At 42.0% G+C, this 17,526-nt stretch overlaps 1 protein-coding gene across 2 annotated transcripts; it reads left to right on the top strand.

Moving 5' to 3' along the window:
- Positions 1-3,144: 3,144 nt before the first annotated feature.
- LOC108132155 (putative inorganic phosphate cotransporter) lies at positions 3,145-10,125 on the top strand. 2 transcript variants are annotated; one of them, XM_017251459.3, is made up of 4 exons: positions 3,145-3,510; positions 8,147-8,283; positions 8,526-9,611; positions 9,674-10,125. In XM_017251459.3, exons 1-4 carry the CDS (start codon positions 3,423-3,425, stop codon positions 9,836-9,838), a joined length of 1,476 nt encoding a protein of 491 aa, XP_017106948.2. In that variant the 5' UTR covers positions 3,145-3,422; the 3' UTR covers positions 9,839-10,125. The 2 variants fall into 2 exon arrangements, with proteins under 2 accessions (XP_017106948.2, XP_017106949.2); XM_017251460.3 differs by lacking the exon at positions 3,145-3,510 and adding an exon at positions 6,629-6,776.
- The last annotated feature ends 7,401 nt before the right edge of the window (positions 10,126-17,526 follow it).

Below are 17,526 nucleotides of genomic sequence, written 5' to 3'. Positions count from 1 at the left end.
TACAGACTTGAAGATACAGATTATATGGTTTGATATGGACTTTATGGTATTTATTATTTTTATTAAAGCTCATTAAATGGTCGTGCTTAAATTTAGTATTTATGGTGGGACTTTACGCTTAATAAAGGAATAAAATAATGATAATATTAATTTTAAGATGTAAGTATGTATACCTAAAATATATGATATTGAAAAACTTATATAAATAAAGGTAACTTTTTAGAATTTTTTTATCGAATCTGATGTCCAAATATAAGAGGCTTTGGAAAGCCTTTAAAAGTCAACCCATCGATGCTGCAATTTTTCCGTGTATCTGTATATTTAATGAGTTTGGTTGAAAGACCGCAAAAGTTCACCATTGGCATACCGAACTAATCCACAGAGCGGGCTGGGGGGTGGTTTGGCAGTGGGTGGAAGTACCCCAATCAATGTCATCTGTCCGCGTTAATCGCACAACCGAAATCGGCTATCAGGGGGCAATTAACATGCGCAACGGGCCGCTCAAAAGCGACCGACTATGTATGGCCCACAACAGCCGGCGGGTACTTAACTTGGCTTTAATATCGGCTTTGCCAATTTGGCCGGAGTTTGTTCGATTTCCATTTCCATTTCCACTGGCGCGAAGCGTCAGGCACTTGAACTTGAACATCCATGTGACCAGGAAAAGGGGCACTCGGGGCTGGGGCTGACTCACGCATCCGACTTGTCTGTGGCCAAGTTCAAGCCAGGCAGCACGTTTTGCATATTAAGAACCGCTGGCTCAGGGGGCACTGGGAGGCGCTTATGCAACTCATAGCCTCACAGCACTCGTGTTTGGCGAATCTAAAATGCATTACAAGCTGGGATGTTTATTTAGCTGGGATGTGTAACGGAATGTAATTGCCGGAATGTAATTTTATCCACTGTAATAAAATCCAGTGGAGGATGGGTAATTGCATTGACTGGCAATTATAGTTGAACCAATTCTCCGTCCCTTTGCCGCACCAAAAACTAAAACAATACAAAAAACATCATCGGAGTGTCTATCCAGTGGAGCATGGCGTGATCGGGCGGGATTTTCAGGCGGGGGATTTTCGGGGAGATGGGTTACTCGGAAAATGCCGCATCATCCGACGGCGGAAGAGTTGCCCTAGAGTTGACAGCGACCGGCACTGGGTAGACCTTTCCAATTTACATAAACCAATAATCGATTTGCATCCGACATGAAGAGTTATTTTAGTCACTGAGTGATCTATTAACAGGTATGCTCCGGGCTCTGTTTAAAACCTTTTGTGCCAAGCACGAGATCCGACGTCCGGCCATAGCCACACTACTGATTCGGTACCAGTCGATGAGGTATTAATAATTTATAAGGCGAAATAAAAGGTTTAATAAGCCATTACATAAGCCCGGCAAGTCAGTTAACAAAATAACAATATTATTTTTAAAAACGGCCTGGCTTTGACAGTAATGTGAGGCCTAAAATAATCATTTTGAATTCCCTCTGGGTTTTTATAATCTTTCACTAGTTTTATAATTGGCATTCGGTAATTGATTAAAAGGTTAGAAAGGTGATGTGTGGTTTGGGTTTTCAAGCCCCTAGAAGTATGCCCCGCACCAGGTAGCGTATTGAAGTTAAAGCTATACTAGATACAGCCCGATTGTCACTAAACAGCGGCATCATGACAAATGGATTAACTCCCCGACCAAATAGGATTTAAAATCGTTTAGCGGATCGGTTCTGGGGCATGCGTTCGTATTTATTTATTAGGTTTACTGTTCAAATCGATTGTTTAGCGTCTTTCTGTGGAGTCAAGATTAATCAGTTTGTTTTCATTTGGAGTGACATGAGACGGGCGTGTGTCGAAAAGTATCTCCAAGATACTTTACGTCAACTGTCGCCGAGCTATCTAAGGCACTTGTTAGCTCTTCAGCTCGGTGAATCGAACTTTCATTCGACGGGGGCCGTAAATTCGGCAAAAGTGCCAAGTGCCAGAGATTCAAGGCAATGCGATGTGTGTGTTTCTCTGTACCTACGTGGCTACGTCGGATAATTGCAAGAAATTCCAGTTATTGTCTCAAAAATAGCTACGATAAAACAACAATAAAAAATGCTCACAAAACACAATCGAATCGAGAGAGATCCGAGGCGAATTCCGTTGGGGCACTCGGCCATAAACTATGCATAACTAAGAATTCCAATCCCAACTGACTTTCAGGCGAGAACAATTGTAATTATGGGGCTGGGCTGGGCCGGGCTGGGTGAAAGTGAAAGTAATTCTTACGCTGCACTAATGTCAAGTGCTTGCCACTCACTCCTGGGCTTTTCTACAGATACTTTCAGATAGTTAGACAGATACTTGGTTCGGTCGCATCCACGAGTACGGCAAGTGATCGCTTAACCAGTTTTTTTGTCTGTTACCTCCACGAAGCTACGGAGCTACGCAGCTTTTTTCTCTTTTTAGTTTTGTTTTTTTTTTTTTATTTTGAATATATTTGTATGTACGTATCTATATGTTTTTGTTTTGGGTCGGGGTTTCCCTAGTCGGCCAATAACTCAATCTCCGATGTTTACCAAAAAGGTTTCATTCACATTCGTGGAAGCAAAGACCCCCATCGGGCAGTAAATTTTCCACTGGCCCATTTCGGACTTTACGGACTTTGCGGCCTGATATAGTATATATCATTATGTCAAGAGCATCATATGAATCTACTTTGCCACTTGTAGTACTACGGCCCTGACAAGACCCCGTGGTAATCTAGAGATGCGTACGCCTCCGATAAGATTCGATTTCACGGATATCTGTTGCCGCTACCACCCACCGCCCCACGGGCTGTTCACGGGCCGGGCAAGTGGTCTGGGTCGGGAATTCCTCCTCCTTTCGGCAGCCGTTGTCCGAGTGGATTTCTGGTTAGAGTGGAGTGGAGTGGAGACAAGTGCCGTGCCGCTCGGTGCCCTGGTGACGTACTACCGGTGGAGGCAGAGCGTCGGCGTGCGAGCATGGAGCTCGGAGTGTGGATCGTGGAGCACGGCGACCGGTGATCGGCCATCGGCGATCGCCGTATGGAATACGGAGCGTGTTTGAGTGGCGTTTAAAAAACGATCGGACGGCGTTCGAACAGCGTATAAATGGAGTCCCCAGACCAACTCAGCGTTCAGTCGTTTTCAAATCGCAACGGCGGCGAGAGCGTTTGAAAAAATACAATAGTTTCGATCTAACGACCCAACAGAAACGAAATCGGGCAGAAACGAAAGCGTTTGCAACAGTTGTGAATATGTATATGATAATTACCACGCCGCATTAAGAACGGCCACCCGTAAAGTTCAACCTACAACCTCTCTCCCGCAATCAGATCGAAAGGAGTTCTCCCCAACACCCTAAAAAATAAATATAATTAGCTAAATTAATAATAAAACCAAAAAAGAAACAACAAACCCGAAGATGAAGATCTTGTGCTGCGGTGGAAACAACGGATCCATGGAAATGGACTCCAAGAACCCCAAAAAGGGGGAGGAGGCAGTGGGCGAACGTAAGTGGAGCAGTGCGATAACAAAATACTGTCAACAGTGGTTAGATAACCCTCGAAAGTCCGGCCTCAAGTAACTATAGTCGATGGGAAATTACACAACCCCTTGAATGGTTTAGACAAATAGATTAGACACTCTCCAAAAAACACAGAATGATTAAATAGATAGAACGCTTGAAAGGAATTACCAGTCAGGACATAAATTTCCCTGAATGATTAGACCCAAACCTTGATCAACTTCACAAGTGCCTCGCCCATAAGAGCCCTAAAGCAATTAATTTTCGAGTGCCTCAAACCGCTAATTTTGTCAAAATATGATTAACTTTTGAATTGCTCGACGGTACATTATTTTTTGTGAGTAAATCTCAAGTGGAAGTGACGGTTCACTAAATAGTGGTGTGTTCTGTTTTTTGCGACTTATACAGGTGTTTGGCAGGTGCCGAAAATTAGTTTACGGCTTTAATGGCTGACGGAAGTGAGTGCAGGCTAATTACGCTTCAGGCCTGGGGAAATTATTAATACAAGCACTCGGGAGCTGACTCGGAAAATGGAAAATGATGGCGGGCAGACAGGAAGCTGCGGTCCACAAGTATAAATCATCAAAGTTCGTATGCAAATCGGGTCCCAGAACAAAACAAACCAACTATAATATCCGATTCACGTTTGTTTGGGTGGCCGACAACCGGGCGTATGTGGAATATATATCAACATACGGGTATTTTGTAGACAGAACACAACAAAGAGTGCTCCAATACTCGACTGACTGACTGTCTGACGTGAATCCAGTTTAGTACCGGCGGCTAATGAGCAACTAAAACAGCACAAAAATCTCAGATACTCGCTAGCCGACAGATACGTAGATACGTTCTTTGAACAATTAGAGTCAGGTCGGATAGCCGGTGGCGTATATGGCGAAAACATAAATCTCGCATATTTCCTATTATGTTCCTGCTTTGACAAAAAGTGGAGAACTCAGCTTTGATCTTTCCAATCTCCGCTAGAATGTCTGGCCCTTTGCCCTGGAAATAAAGGGATAAAGAGCCTTGCTAATTCCAAATGCAAACACGCCTTTAATATGTTTATTATCCATAAATCGCAAATCTTTATTTAGAGCCCGAATTCATTAGCACTCGATAAAGCTCTTCCGTCAGAGCATAAATTACACAAGTGCGCTCGAAATAAACAGACCAAGTTTGGATTACTTGTAATTGTATATTTAAATAATTTCACTAAATATTCAAATTGGCAAGGCAGGCGCCATGGCGCCCGCTAAAATATACAAAATACTGAAAACGAGACGCGAGGCTGACACGGAAAGTCAGGTCACAAATCACAGGTTGATCGGAAGGTTGACTCGCCAGGCCTATAGGCTCCAAAATGCACTTGGAGAAATTTTTTATAAAATAATCAATTTAAAGTTTTAGGATATTTTAGATAAAAAAGGAGTTCTAGAGGTGAAAAAGATACAATTCACTTAGATCACAAAAATTAAGAATAAATACTTTAGTATAAAGTAATTAAGGTAAAGATTTAATTAAGATACTTCATCTTTAAAGTATCTTTTTTTAAAATACTTTATTTATTATTTTAAACATTTAAACTTGACTTGAGACTAGAAAGCTAAATTACAAATTTTATATAATATTTCTTTGGCTCTTGAAATTTGTTAAGAAATAACAAAAAAAAAATATAATATTTCAATTCTGTAAGAAAACTGGTTTGTTCATAAGCAGATTGGTTTTTTTTTAGCTTATCAAGATAATGGATTGTGTGTTTCGTTTGGTACTTAAAATTGTACTTTATAGCTCATTACATTTTAGGTGCATTCTTTCTGAGTTTAATATTAAAATTCTTTAAACTGAAAGTTTACAAATTTCTTATTTGACAACTTTTATATGAAAGTATTTTTTTTGTAATTCAATGTGATCTTCAATTACTCTTCAATAATCAGTTTAAAAACCATTATTTTTAAACAAGAATGAGTATTTACTTTAGAAAATCTATTTAGTGTAGTATCACTTTGTTCCTTGAACTGATAACGGCCTATAAGTCGGCCAAAAAGCTGGCTTATCAGCTGTCGATCCGTCCATCCATCCATCCATCTACCCAGCGTTAACAAGGTTGGAAGGGTGGTGACGGGTGACTGGGCCGTTTCCGAGGCAGTTGTGACACCGCTGTCGAATTCGGAGCCACTTGACAAGCCACCCAGTGCCGCCCCTTCTGACAAAACTGTCATCAAGTGGCGCTCGCTATCTCAAAAAAAAGTGAAACAAAAAGATGGAAACCTTTCTGAAGTGCGTCCTGGACGTTTGAAAGTCATTGGTATTAACCTGTTGAGTGAAGGAAACTCCGCCTGCCTGAAATGGGCAATACCACTATCAGTCACGATAAGACCCATAATTCCCATAGGCCCTGATGTATTTACACTTAAAGCGTGTCAAGTCGTCGGCTGGCCCATTCATCAATGTGGGAACTCAAGAATCCAATTACAACCTGAAGTTGAGCTCAGAATTAGATGGTTGACTGATAATTGCTCCGCTAATTGCGTGACTTGTGGTTGGCGCTGGGTTGGGCTCTTCTTAGCGACTGTCCACCGTAGTAAACAATAACATTGCAGCTTTTTGGAAGCTTTCGAATGAAAAGCTTTCCGTTGCAAAGTGATCCAATTTCAAACCGCTTTCAAGTTCAAAGCTGCGGGCCAAACGATTTAAAATCAAAGATAGGAAATCGGATTTCTACCCCTTACATGACTTGGTCAAGTGATCGACCCGTAATACATTCCGGTCCCAAATTGGTTACATCAAGGGGAGCAGCAGATGACTTACGACTGATAAGCCAGCCCACCCCCCTGGGGGCACAAAAATATGCAAGGGGCCAGTGGGGGCTGCCAGTGGGTGGCCGACTCGTTTGCATTGGAGGGGCAACTGCCACGCGCTTTTACAACACAGTCAACAAATCACTCTAGCTAGCGGGACAACTAACGTCACTGCTACAGATACAGATACAATTACACATGCAGATAGAGATACAGATACTGCCACTCGGCGCTCGGATTAGGGGACGATGCTGCTGGTTAGGTGATCTGGCTGTTTGCGAAAAGCACCTGCGGATGCTCGGCCAAGAATCCATCAGTTAGTGAACAGGCTCCAAGCCGAACGGTAGTGATTTCTAATCAAGTCCTCTAGCTAATAATCTCTGTTGTTATTTCTCAAGAAGTGGAAGTTTAATTATGGTTACCACTGTGAAGAATCGTCGTTATGAAGATGAAGGTATGGTGTTCTTAAGGATTACTTTATTTTAAATGTCTCAAGTCTTGGTTTTTATTAAGCTCTTTAAAGAACCATAAATAATCATAAAAATATAAACCTTTTAGAGTGAGAATTAACTAATCAAGTTATTTTTATTTCTAAACATTCACTGATAAAGTTTATTTTTAAAATGTCGCTTACAAATTTTTTGAAAATCAAGAAAATAGAAAAATTAAAAATGTATAATCTATAGGTTTACCAAATGATATTCTAGAGGAAATTATCCTCCTTTGTGATTAATTTAATTTCTAATTTTCTAAAAAATTAAAAAATATAAAAAGGGTTAGATTTTTAAATTTATCCCCAAAAGCAGTTAGAAAATTCGAAGTTTTTCTGACCCCAAAATATTCCCAACCTGACCTCAGTTTTCTCCCAGAGCTCTGAAGGTCAAGCTAAAAATAAGTAGAGCACGAGACGATTTTCTCACCTGACCGCCAAGAAGAGTCATACAAAATCTCTTATCAGTCTTGATAAGAAAATATCCATAAAGACGAGCCCCCATTTCCAAAGTGCCTGAAGTGCAAAAACAAAGCAATGGGTGTGTTCCGGGCATAGAAATGCAAAAACACTTGTATTTTACAAGGACTGTAAAGTCATTTGAGTAAGCCCCTGTAACTGGCCTTTATGGTCTAGTTCACAGCTAGTTAATCACTGTCACTAAGAACGAGAATAAACAAACGAGGGATATTAGTTGTGAGAGACATACATATCTGACGAAATAGAGGGTTAAACGGGTTAGGCTAGTGGGTGGTTGGGAGCCAGACATCGGGAATGAAGTGTGGCCGGCACTTTGGCGCCATATCTATGAATGGAATTTTTTTAGCCGAAGCCCCGCGTCGGTAATCCAGGAACCAGAAACAGAAGCTGCCTCCCAAAATATATGTACTCGCAAATGGTTTGGCAAATAATTATATCTCCAGAGCTTGTCTGCCAGATGATAAGGGATGATAAATTCGGGGCGTAAATCGGGGTAAACATAGGAGAAAGATCCGCCACAGCTTGTACAGTGTCAGTCATAAATCCATTTCCAGTTATTTCTAGCCCACTTCTCTCAGGGGGCGCGTTATAGTCATTTTTTTTGTGGAAAACGCAAAATCTTAGCCACAAGCGACCTACAGGTGACCTACAGACATTACTAAAATATAGCTTCTCAACCAGGTATACGTATATTTTCTACGGACTTGTACCAATTCGAGCAGCTATTGATAACACGGCTGATAGCTGATAACCGTAACTAATCGATAGTGTCCGACCGCCCATTGATTGGGCTGAAGATCAAAACGGGATTCTGATTACACGGACTTACCTAATCGATTACGTTCTATTTTCAGATTCCGGGCTGGGCGTCCGTCACTTCCAGGTCTTCCTGCTCTTCTTCGCCCTCACGGTGGCCTATGCCCTCCGGGTGAATCTCTCCGTGGCCGTAGTGGCCATGACTGATGCTGCCTCCGCGAATCCCGATTTTCCCGTAAGTATACCAAAAGGCAGTTAGTATACGAGCATCTGAACTCCGATAATATTTTAATAATCCTTTATTTCTAAATTTAAATAAATTATTATTCGTCTAACATATTTTTTACATAAACATACAAAATTTTCAAAAAGTATCTCACAGATGACAGACCTTTTAAACACTCTATTATAAATTAAGAAAAGATAATTTTGTTAATAAAATAAATGTTAATAAATTATATAATTTTTTGTATTCAGGAGTACAATTGGTCGGAACAGACGAAATCCCTGCTACTGAGTAGTTTCTTCTGGGGCTATGTGATCACCCAAGTGCCAGCCGGTCAGTTGGCCCGCAAGTTCGGCGGCAAGATCATGATCCTCACCGGACTAACCATCTGCTCCGTCCTGACTGTTCTCACGCCTCTCTGCGCCAAGTGGGGTGGCTGGCAGCTGGTGTGCGCCCTCCGAGTGGTGGAGGGCCTGTGCCAGGGAGTGGTCTTCCCCTCGACCCACACGATCCTCTCGAAATGGGCGCCGCCCAAGGAGCGTGCCACTCTGGGAACTTGCGCCTACTCAGGAAACCAGTTCGGAACGATCATTATGCTGGCCACCAGTGGAGTGATTGCAGCCTCTCCTATCGGCTGGCCTAGCATCTTCTACATCTCGGGAGGAATCGGCTGTGTGTGGTCGGTGGTGTACTTCTTCTTTGGGGCCGGCTCGCCAGAGGAGTCCAAGAGCATTTCGGCGGAGGAGAAGAAGCTCATCGAGATGTCCCACGCCAGCGAGGTGAGCAACACCCCGGAGGTGCCCAAGGAGCAGCTGCCGACGCCATGGCTTGCGTTCTTCACCTCTCCCGCCTTCCTGGTGCTCATTGTGGCCCACTCCGTCCACAACTGGGGCTTCTGGACCCTGCTCACCGAGATTCCCAGCTACATGAAGAACATCCTCGGCAAGGACATCAAGTCCAATGCCCTGCTATCCTCGCTGCCTTACATCTGCATGTTCGCCATGTCCTTTGTGTTCTCGGCCATCTCCCAGCAGCTGAACAACCGCAACTGCATCTCCACCGTGACTAGCCGGAAGCTCTTCAACTCCATTGGCCTCTGGATCCCCATGGTCACCCTCATCGGCCTGGCCTACGTCGACCCCGAGCAGTCCGAGTTGGCGGTGGTGCTGCTCTGCTTCACCGTGGGCATGAACGGCGCCACGTACCTGGGCTACAACATGAACCACATCGACCTGTCGCCCAACTTTGCCGGCATTCTGATGGGCATCACCAACTGCGTGGCCAACATCATGAGCATCATTGCCCCACTTATCGTAGGATTCATTGTCACAAATGAGGTAGGATTAGTCAAGCCTTCCCTGATCGTTCAAATACTAAAAGCAATCCTCTCTTATTCCAGCATGATCCTTCGCAGTGGCGAATTGTGTTCTTCATCGCCTCCGGCTTCTACCTGGTGGGTAACACGCTCTATGTGCTCTTCGGCAAGGCGAATATCCAGCCCTGGAACGATCCCCCGGCCAAGCCCCGTCGCAACTCCACTCCCCAGATCGAGTCGCAGCATTAAATGCCTGCTCAGTGGGTTGCATTTAGTGATGACTGGGACAAGAAACTCCAAGTCCAAGTCCAAAACCAAGTCCAAATCCAAGTCCAAACTGTCAATCCTATACTATCCAGTGGCGATGCATTCTCGCATCGCCCGCGTGTATATTTGTAAATTGTATTTCTTTAAATGTAATCTTTGCATTCCCCCTAAGTGTTAAGTTTTAGTTAGTACCGAAATATATATATAAGGTCAACCAACCGAGAGAAGAACAATAAAAAGATATTCATGTTCAACATGTGGAAATGAAACCGCAGAACTTTTTTATTCCCACGTCAGATGGGAGATATTTTGTGGGTGGTTGTCATTCATCATTGATTCAAGTTTTAAAGGTTAAATCATTTCATTCAACAAATAAATATTCACTTAACTGGAACTATTTCAATTCATTATGATTTTAGCAATTACACTGTATTTCTGGTCTATTCAGAATTATATTTCTCAATAAAGGATTACCTAAAAATGAAATATGAATACTTTTTCTAAATTTCTAGGTAAGTTTTTGAATTAACTTATTTATTTTAAAATTTAAATCATAAAATTGGGAGAGTTTCATTCCTATTTTCCATTTTATTTAAATGAGTTAATCGTACGCCATATTTATATTCTAAAACTATTTATTTTTAATGCAGGTATTAATTAATTAATAAAGTTTTTTCATTCTTAAAAATAACCTACCACAAGAATCTATGAATGAAAACAATTAATCAATGAAATATTTAGCCTCTGAAACGCAAAAAAGTATGCTAACAAAAACGGTCGCACCCCGCCAATTCTACACTGTTCATTTTACACTGTAAAAACGAAGGGTAAAATACAATAGATGTCACGTAGAAAGATGTAGAAAACTTAAAAAGATACAATTCAAGCGAGACACGTGCGGAATCCAGAGATCTCTGAGATTGCTGATGTAGCAGAAAGGGTAGTAGACTCGAACTAGACACTTTTCCAACGGCTCCGCCTGCCAGATAAAGTTGGATCACCGAAATAAGTAGCGCTGGCAAATCAATTCTGCAATCATTTAATCCCCATTTCGAGCGTATCTCGTAGCGTAAGGAGGGTGCCGTGCACATTTTATAGCTTCGAACTCGGCGGTGAATCGAGGGCCTTGTGGAGGGCCGTGTGGGGGAGGGGGAAGGCCATGGAAAGACGCACATGGCAGTGGCGGGGCAAGCTTGTTGATAAGCGGAATTTGAATAAATGTGGGTTTATTTTTTTTCTTCTTTCCAGCACGCGATATGAACAAAGGCAGTATTATATGGCGCTGGGACTTAAAGTCATATGTATATAAATAAAATACATATGTATTTATAGTTGTCTGACTGGAATGCGAGAGTGTTTGACTCAACAACCTACATAGTTTGAATTCGATCCCCAGAAAAAGTGACATTTTAAATCGAATCTCGTTCGGGGTAAGTTCAGATTTTTATAACTTTCGACCACCACCCGTTTCATTCCCCAGCCACATGCTCTGATATCCCCAGAAGCCCCGTGATAACGGAATCCATTAAATGCCCATTTAAAAAGAGTTATTTGGAATCTGGCGAGATCTTATCGGGTCTCTATAAAACCATAAACCGTTGCTGTGTCCAGGGCCTGGGCACTTGTCCTATCGGTCTGCCACTTTCCTATAAATACAATATTTTTCTTTCACAGTAAATATTCTTTGTTTTTGCGAGAAGTACGGTTTTGAAAGCGATTTGCGTTCTTTAAATTAGAGGACTATAAATAAATGCCGTTAGTAGTAAATTAAAACATAAAACTTGGCGATATAACAAAACAAATTAAATTCCTCTTATATTAGTCATTAGTACACTAGTATTTATGGTATTTGCCTATTTTATTAAAGTGTTAAAATAATGAAATGGCAAAAAAATGAAATATTTTTCCCTCTAAATCTCTCGCTGTTGGAGTTCGTTTTGGCCCGGCCTCGGATTTCGGCCATCATCGTAAACTGGTTGACTGGGGGCCCAAAATATCGCACAAAGTAAAGTGTGCAAATCTCGGACGGAATGGGCAATGGGCAATGGGGGGTATGAGAAATGCGTGATAGTCGGCCGACTCAATGTGAGTCGGCAGTTTTCTGAGCACATCTCTCAACTGGCTCTCTTCGAAATGGTGAAATCATATAATGGGTGTGTGAGGCCCCAACTCCCCCCTGTTGCCACTATTTACGTCACACAACAAAAACAAAAATGGCAAACTCATTTTGTGACTCGTTTTCGAAGTGGAAGATGGAAGATAGCGGACGCAGCGGGAAGCAGGAGAGCGATACACATGGTTATCACGTGAACGGGGCGCCGAGCGTTCGACTCGGGTGCCTTCGTCGTGTGCGGGAAACGTGATCAAAGATCAACCGAGAGCGCGAGAGAGACTTGGGGCTCTTCACGCCTCTTCATGTGTGCAAAGTGTCCGTGTGGGCGAGTGTGTGTGTGTGAATTGGATTGGGGCCTGTGCGAAATGACAAAAACAATTAGCACAGTGTGGCGCTCTCTATCTGCTCTTCTCTATGCGATCGCATTCTTTGTCCCCTCAACCAGTGCCACCCCCAGCCCGCCCGCTCATAAGGTTATCGCTTGATCATTTTTGCACTGTTAACGCAAATACCCAGTGGTATACCGTATTCGTTGTTGTTTTTCCACAAATTATATTCGTTTTCGTTATTTTTGTATTTCGGAGCCGACTCTCCGCCTCGATAATGAATATAGTTAATTTTCATTTCACAACAAAATGCGAAAAGTCGTTTCCATTAAACCCAAACGCCTTTTTGCAAGTCACAATCCCAGGCCTAGTGCTCCGCCAGATAGATCTTAACGACCTTATGATGTCACTAAAGCTGCGATAAATCACCGCTACTGGCACTACGCTGCAAATGATAAGACAATAGAACGGGGTGTGCTCTGTTTTATAACCATCTTGAAATCTTCCATCTAGATAAGGTTTTAGGTGCTGCAGTGCGGACACGGGATTTGCCGAATGACTCAAGGCAAGCTTTTGGCCACCTCCGGCGGAAATAACTGCTCCGTGCCCGATTCCGTAGGATCTATTTTTAACGCCAAGCGACGCCAATTAAATTGAATCAAAATGAAAACGTTGTGTGCCGAAATAATAATATTTTCCGCAAATACTGCCGCGTCTTTGAGTGTTTGCCAAATGGCTGACCCAGAGACAGCTTCCTCCGCCGCTGCCTGACAGGGTGTTAATATTCCACCACGCCACGCCACGCCCACCTGTGCCACACCCACACAAATAATCCATAATCCCAGGCCCAGTCCGATAAAAGTTTCCAGGCCCGGACCCGCGCTAATTGAGACTGGCGGGTGGCAGGCCCATTCGCCGGACAATGGACAATTGGGTCTGATTGGACACAATTCAATTAGACCGCCAGTTGGTAACGCCAATATGCCCAAGGAATTCACACACTGGCCGCACAATGGACCTCCGCGGCGGTGTAATGAGCCATTTGCCCAAACATTTAGATGCCCCAGAGTTATAAATTCCTATATTGTGGATTATTCTGACTTATTTGCATGCAAAGCAATCAAAAGGCGCCACAAACCGATCTCCCATCGACCCGGGGATACTCTCTTCCAATTGCCCGGCCAATTGTGGGGCCTTTCAAACGGTAACCGATATTGATCAAAATTAATTACCGCTATCTCCGCCAACGGAAACTTTTGAAACGCTTTTCAAATGAGCGCCTCACGATTTTCGCACATGTCTTGATTGGATTCTATTAATAGCTGGAAGAATTCCTTTTCAAAGAGCTTGTAACGCCAACAGGCATTTTGTCTTTATCTTGTTGGTTTTGGAGGGCCAGATAATAATTGCTTACAAAGTTTCTATTACCTACAATATAAAATGATAATAAAGTTGTCTTTGAAATTCCAAGAATGGTTATGAGGCCTTTCAGATTTTTTTTTTTATAATTTGTACATCCTTTTTTAAGTGATGATTCCATTTTTATTACTCGTTGCGAAATTAATTTCGAAAGGTTCTTAAGTTCGAAGGTTAAAAACTGATCATGGTGGTCTCATCAAACTCATCACTCATCATAAGATGTTTATATTTTCCTTATATTTGCATTTGCTTTAATTTGCCAATTTATTTTCAAGGAGTATACAAAAAAAACAAAAATTAAATAAGCTCCTGTCTGGGTTGACAGAATTTAGACTCTTGAGTCACCTGAAAAAATTAAACTAAGATGAGTTCTCAATCTTGATTATCTTAATTACTTAATATTAAAAATGTTATATTTTTAATTCATTATAATATTCATACCAAATTTTAAGCAATTCATCTGGTTAGATTTGAGATATGGTCTCAAACGTATCGCAGGAAGTAATTTCGAGAAAAACGCTTTTATAGTTCCAGCTCAGCCGGTCTATTTCCACAAAACTCAAATAAAAATCATAAGGGATCAAATCATATCTAATAAATTATGAAAAAATTCGTTTCATTTCCTTAAATTTCTAGACTTAACTTGTATTATACTGATACTGATACTGATTTTAAACTAATAATATGTAAAAATTAATATTATTACTAATATAATTATATTTCAATAATCTGGGACTTATCCTTATATTACCTAATCCTTGTTATTTTTAATAAAAAATTTTTAATCTGGGACACACCCCAAAAATCGAATCGAATTAAATGCTATCGAATAAGCTCCCAAAATGTATATACCCTCCCCGAAGAGCATCAACAAAGAAAGAATCCAAATTTCCATAGACCAACATTGGCGATGGGAAAAAATAAAATAAGTGGCGGCGCCAACGCCTCAAACAATGTCCATTTGTCCGGGGACATTCGGATTAGCAGTGGAAAAAAACTCCCGGCAAACACCGGAGGAAAGGAGCCGAACCAGTACTCTCATCTGATACAGACCAGCACCTGATCAATGATCACAATTAGCCCCCCGTTTAGAGGGTTTTTGTTTGGTTACACCTGGCGTATACGTAATGCTGCGCAAATAATTTTCCACTCACAGATCGTACACTCTGTGTTTGAACAATTTGTGTAAGAACAAGGTTGCATATTAATTAGTCTGAGCCTCTGAGGGGGTGCGCCATAGAATGGGCTATACCATGCGTCTGGCATAGCCCCCAGTCATCCCCATAATTGCTCCTCATCCTGGTGATGACTGGACTGACGTCAAGCGGACAGACTGTTTGCCATTTGTCAAGTGATAAGCCACGGGTTCGCCGGTGCTGTAACACTCGCATCCATCAGTGCCACTGCCTGCTGGAGTGGGCGTGTCATCTGATTAGATTGCCATCAATGGGATTTTACGGTGGCCACTAAATATAGCCGGCCATTAATCCGAAATTCGGCCAAATCAATTCCCAAATATGTCCCATTAGAGGCGATGGTCAATACGTTTTGGTTTGGCAGATCCGGGCCTGATAAGCGGGTTGTGGATCGGCCCGGGGGCCGGCCTAAATATATAACTGCTCCCCGAAATCTGAAGATAAGCCCTCGATCGAACGTCTCGAGATCCGCCAACTTTCGCCATAGAATCGAACGTGCCTGCAAACGTGTCTGCCATGTGCCAGAATTGATTTGCCTTCGATGAAAATGCACTGTAATTAAATATTCCAAAGTGGCAAAGTTTCTAATTTATTGCATTTTTATGGGCAATAAAACTTAAGTAAGCTTCCCTGTATATATTGTTAAGTAATAAAGTTTGTTATTCAGAAAACACTTTTACTATTAGGAGGCGCTGCCCTGCAACGTACGGTTTTAAGAGAGAGATCCAAGTATATGGAAACTTGGCAGAGTTACGACAGAGAGTTTTTGTCAAAAAAGGATTGGTAGTCTTCCTTTTTTAAACTAGCTATATCTTATTTTCTATTATCTTTATTATTTGGGTTTCCCAACATTTTAATTATTTTTTTTTTTAAAGAAAACGACTACTTATGACTTGATTAAATATGAAGCGATGATTATGTTAAGTATGTTTGTATGATAGCTATTGTGAGTTTTATTCCATTCATTACATAAATAAATATCATGAATATCATTTATATTGATGTACTCATTTCTGAAAAATGGAAATTTTTTAAACGTGTGTTTATGGTCCTTAAAATTTCTCATAAAGTATCTTTATGTACTGGTTATATATTATTAGAACATACCTAATAATAGCTTATAAAAATTTTAATTTGTAGTAGAACACTTAAGAATTAAAAATTATACATATTTAGAATTTAGAATACATCAAATACCTTATAATAAAATTTAAAACAAATTATTTAAACAACATAAAAAGATGTATTAATTTTTTTCCATGTACAATTCGAAATAGAAATAGAAATGTGAATCGTTATCAGAGTTCGAACGGCTGTCGTCAGTGGCCTCCTGACACTTGCCCCTCTCCAGCCGCCCTGCCACCCCACCGCCCCACCAGTTCCCCGCTCCTCCCTCGGATGTTTGTCAAAATCAGAATGAATTTGCAGAGCGCTTCCTGGGGAAAAGCGGACGGGAGGAGCGGCGGAAGGGGGCTCGCCGTGCGATCGCCTGGTTGGCTCATTTAGTCGAGAAGCAAAGTCTGAAGTGTCGCCCGCTGATAAGCATAAATAATTTGTTTAAAACATTTCATTTTCAGCAATTATATTCTGATAAGCCGATGAGTGGGGGAAAAACAAGGAGGAAAGGAAGCCAAATAAACAAGTGAAGTAATTAAAGCCCAGTCCAAGTGGGGGAAGGGCTGGCGGGAGGGGATAACTCATGTCATCTTGAAATTGAAATTGCATTGATCAAAGGTCTCTGAATTGTTTTTCGTGTGCTATTCTTATGTAAGTGAGCAATCGATCAATCCAGAGCCTTGTTGCGGCCCTCCCGAGGCTTTGTTATGTCATTGCCCAGAGAGGTTCTACAAGGTGTCGGAGGGGGTGGGCAGGGAGCAGCGTCGGGGAGAAGAATCTCAAAGATGAGGTTGTGCTAGGCTGGTTATCAGGGGAAAACAACGACCTCGTCAGGGGTTTCATTATCTCGGAATACATTATTACAAAAATGCAACAAAATGAAAAATCGGTTTTCCACAGAATCCATTGGATTCGTATTCATGCCGTTATTTGTATCTGGAAGATACCAGAGTGCATTTCGCCAGCGAGTAGGAGGGAGCACGCATATCGGAGCCGTGGAGAGAGCGAGAACGCGTACTGTGACTAATTTTACAGCCTGCAACAACAACAACAACAACAACAACAGCAACAACGAAAAAAAAACAAGAGGACTAACGGGTGCAGGCAAAGCGGAGAAGGAGGAGAGTCGGCGATGAGGCGAGGAGAGTCGGAGGACGAGGAGGTAACCACTTGGCCCGAACTGATAACCATGTGCTGGCTGTGTTGGTGTTGTTTACTTACTCCCGTTCGCTGGTTCGGAGAGAGATCCGCACCCACACCAGTGCACTGCACAGAAAAAAAAGGGTATCTGTGTGTGCGGCGGAGTGCCAGCGTGTTCGGTTTGACTGATAGCGGCATTCACGCGATACACATGCTCTTGCTTTTATTTTTATTTTTTTTCCATTCGTTTTTGTTTTTGTTTTTGGCTCGAAGGTGCGCCAGTATTTGTGAGAGCGTTCGGGCAGCCGCTGCTGAGCACTCGAGCGGCCGAGTTCGATCTTATTTATAAAAGAATCGACC

Source organism: Drosophila bipectinata, chromosome 2R (assembly GCF_030179905.1).
Source record: "Drosophila bipectinata strain 14024-0381.07 chromosome 2R, DbipHiC1v2, whole genome shotgun sequence".
NCBI lineage: Eukaryota > Metazoa > Arthropoda > Insecta > Diptera > Drosophilidae > Drosophila > Drosophila bipectinata.
Note: the sequence above shows the minus strand (reverse complement) of the source record. Positions and strands in the feature narration are given on the sequence as shown.

Bases quoted from the DNA above. Each gene is read 5' to 3' on its own strand.
- LOC108132155 (XM_017251459.3), top strand. From the start codon at position 3,423: ATGAAGATCTTGTGCTGCGGTGGAAACAACGGATCCATGGAAATGGAC. The intron at 8,284-8,525 runs GTAAGTATACCA...TTTTGTATTCAG, and splicing joins CCGCGAATCCCGATTTTCCC to GAGTACAATTGGTCGGAACA. The intron at 9,612-9,673 runs GTAGGATTAGTC...CTCTTATTCCAG, and splicing joins GATTCATTGTCACAAATGAG to CATGATCCTTCGCAGTGGCG.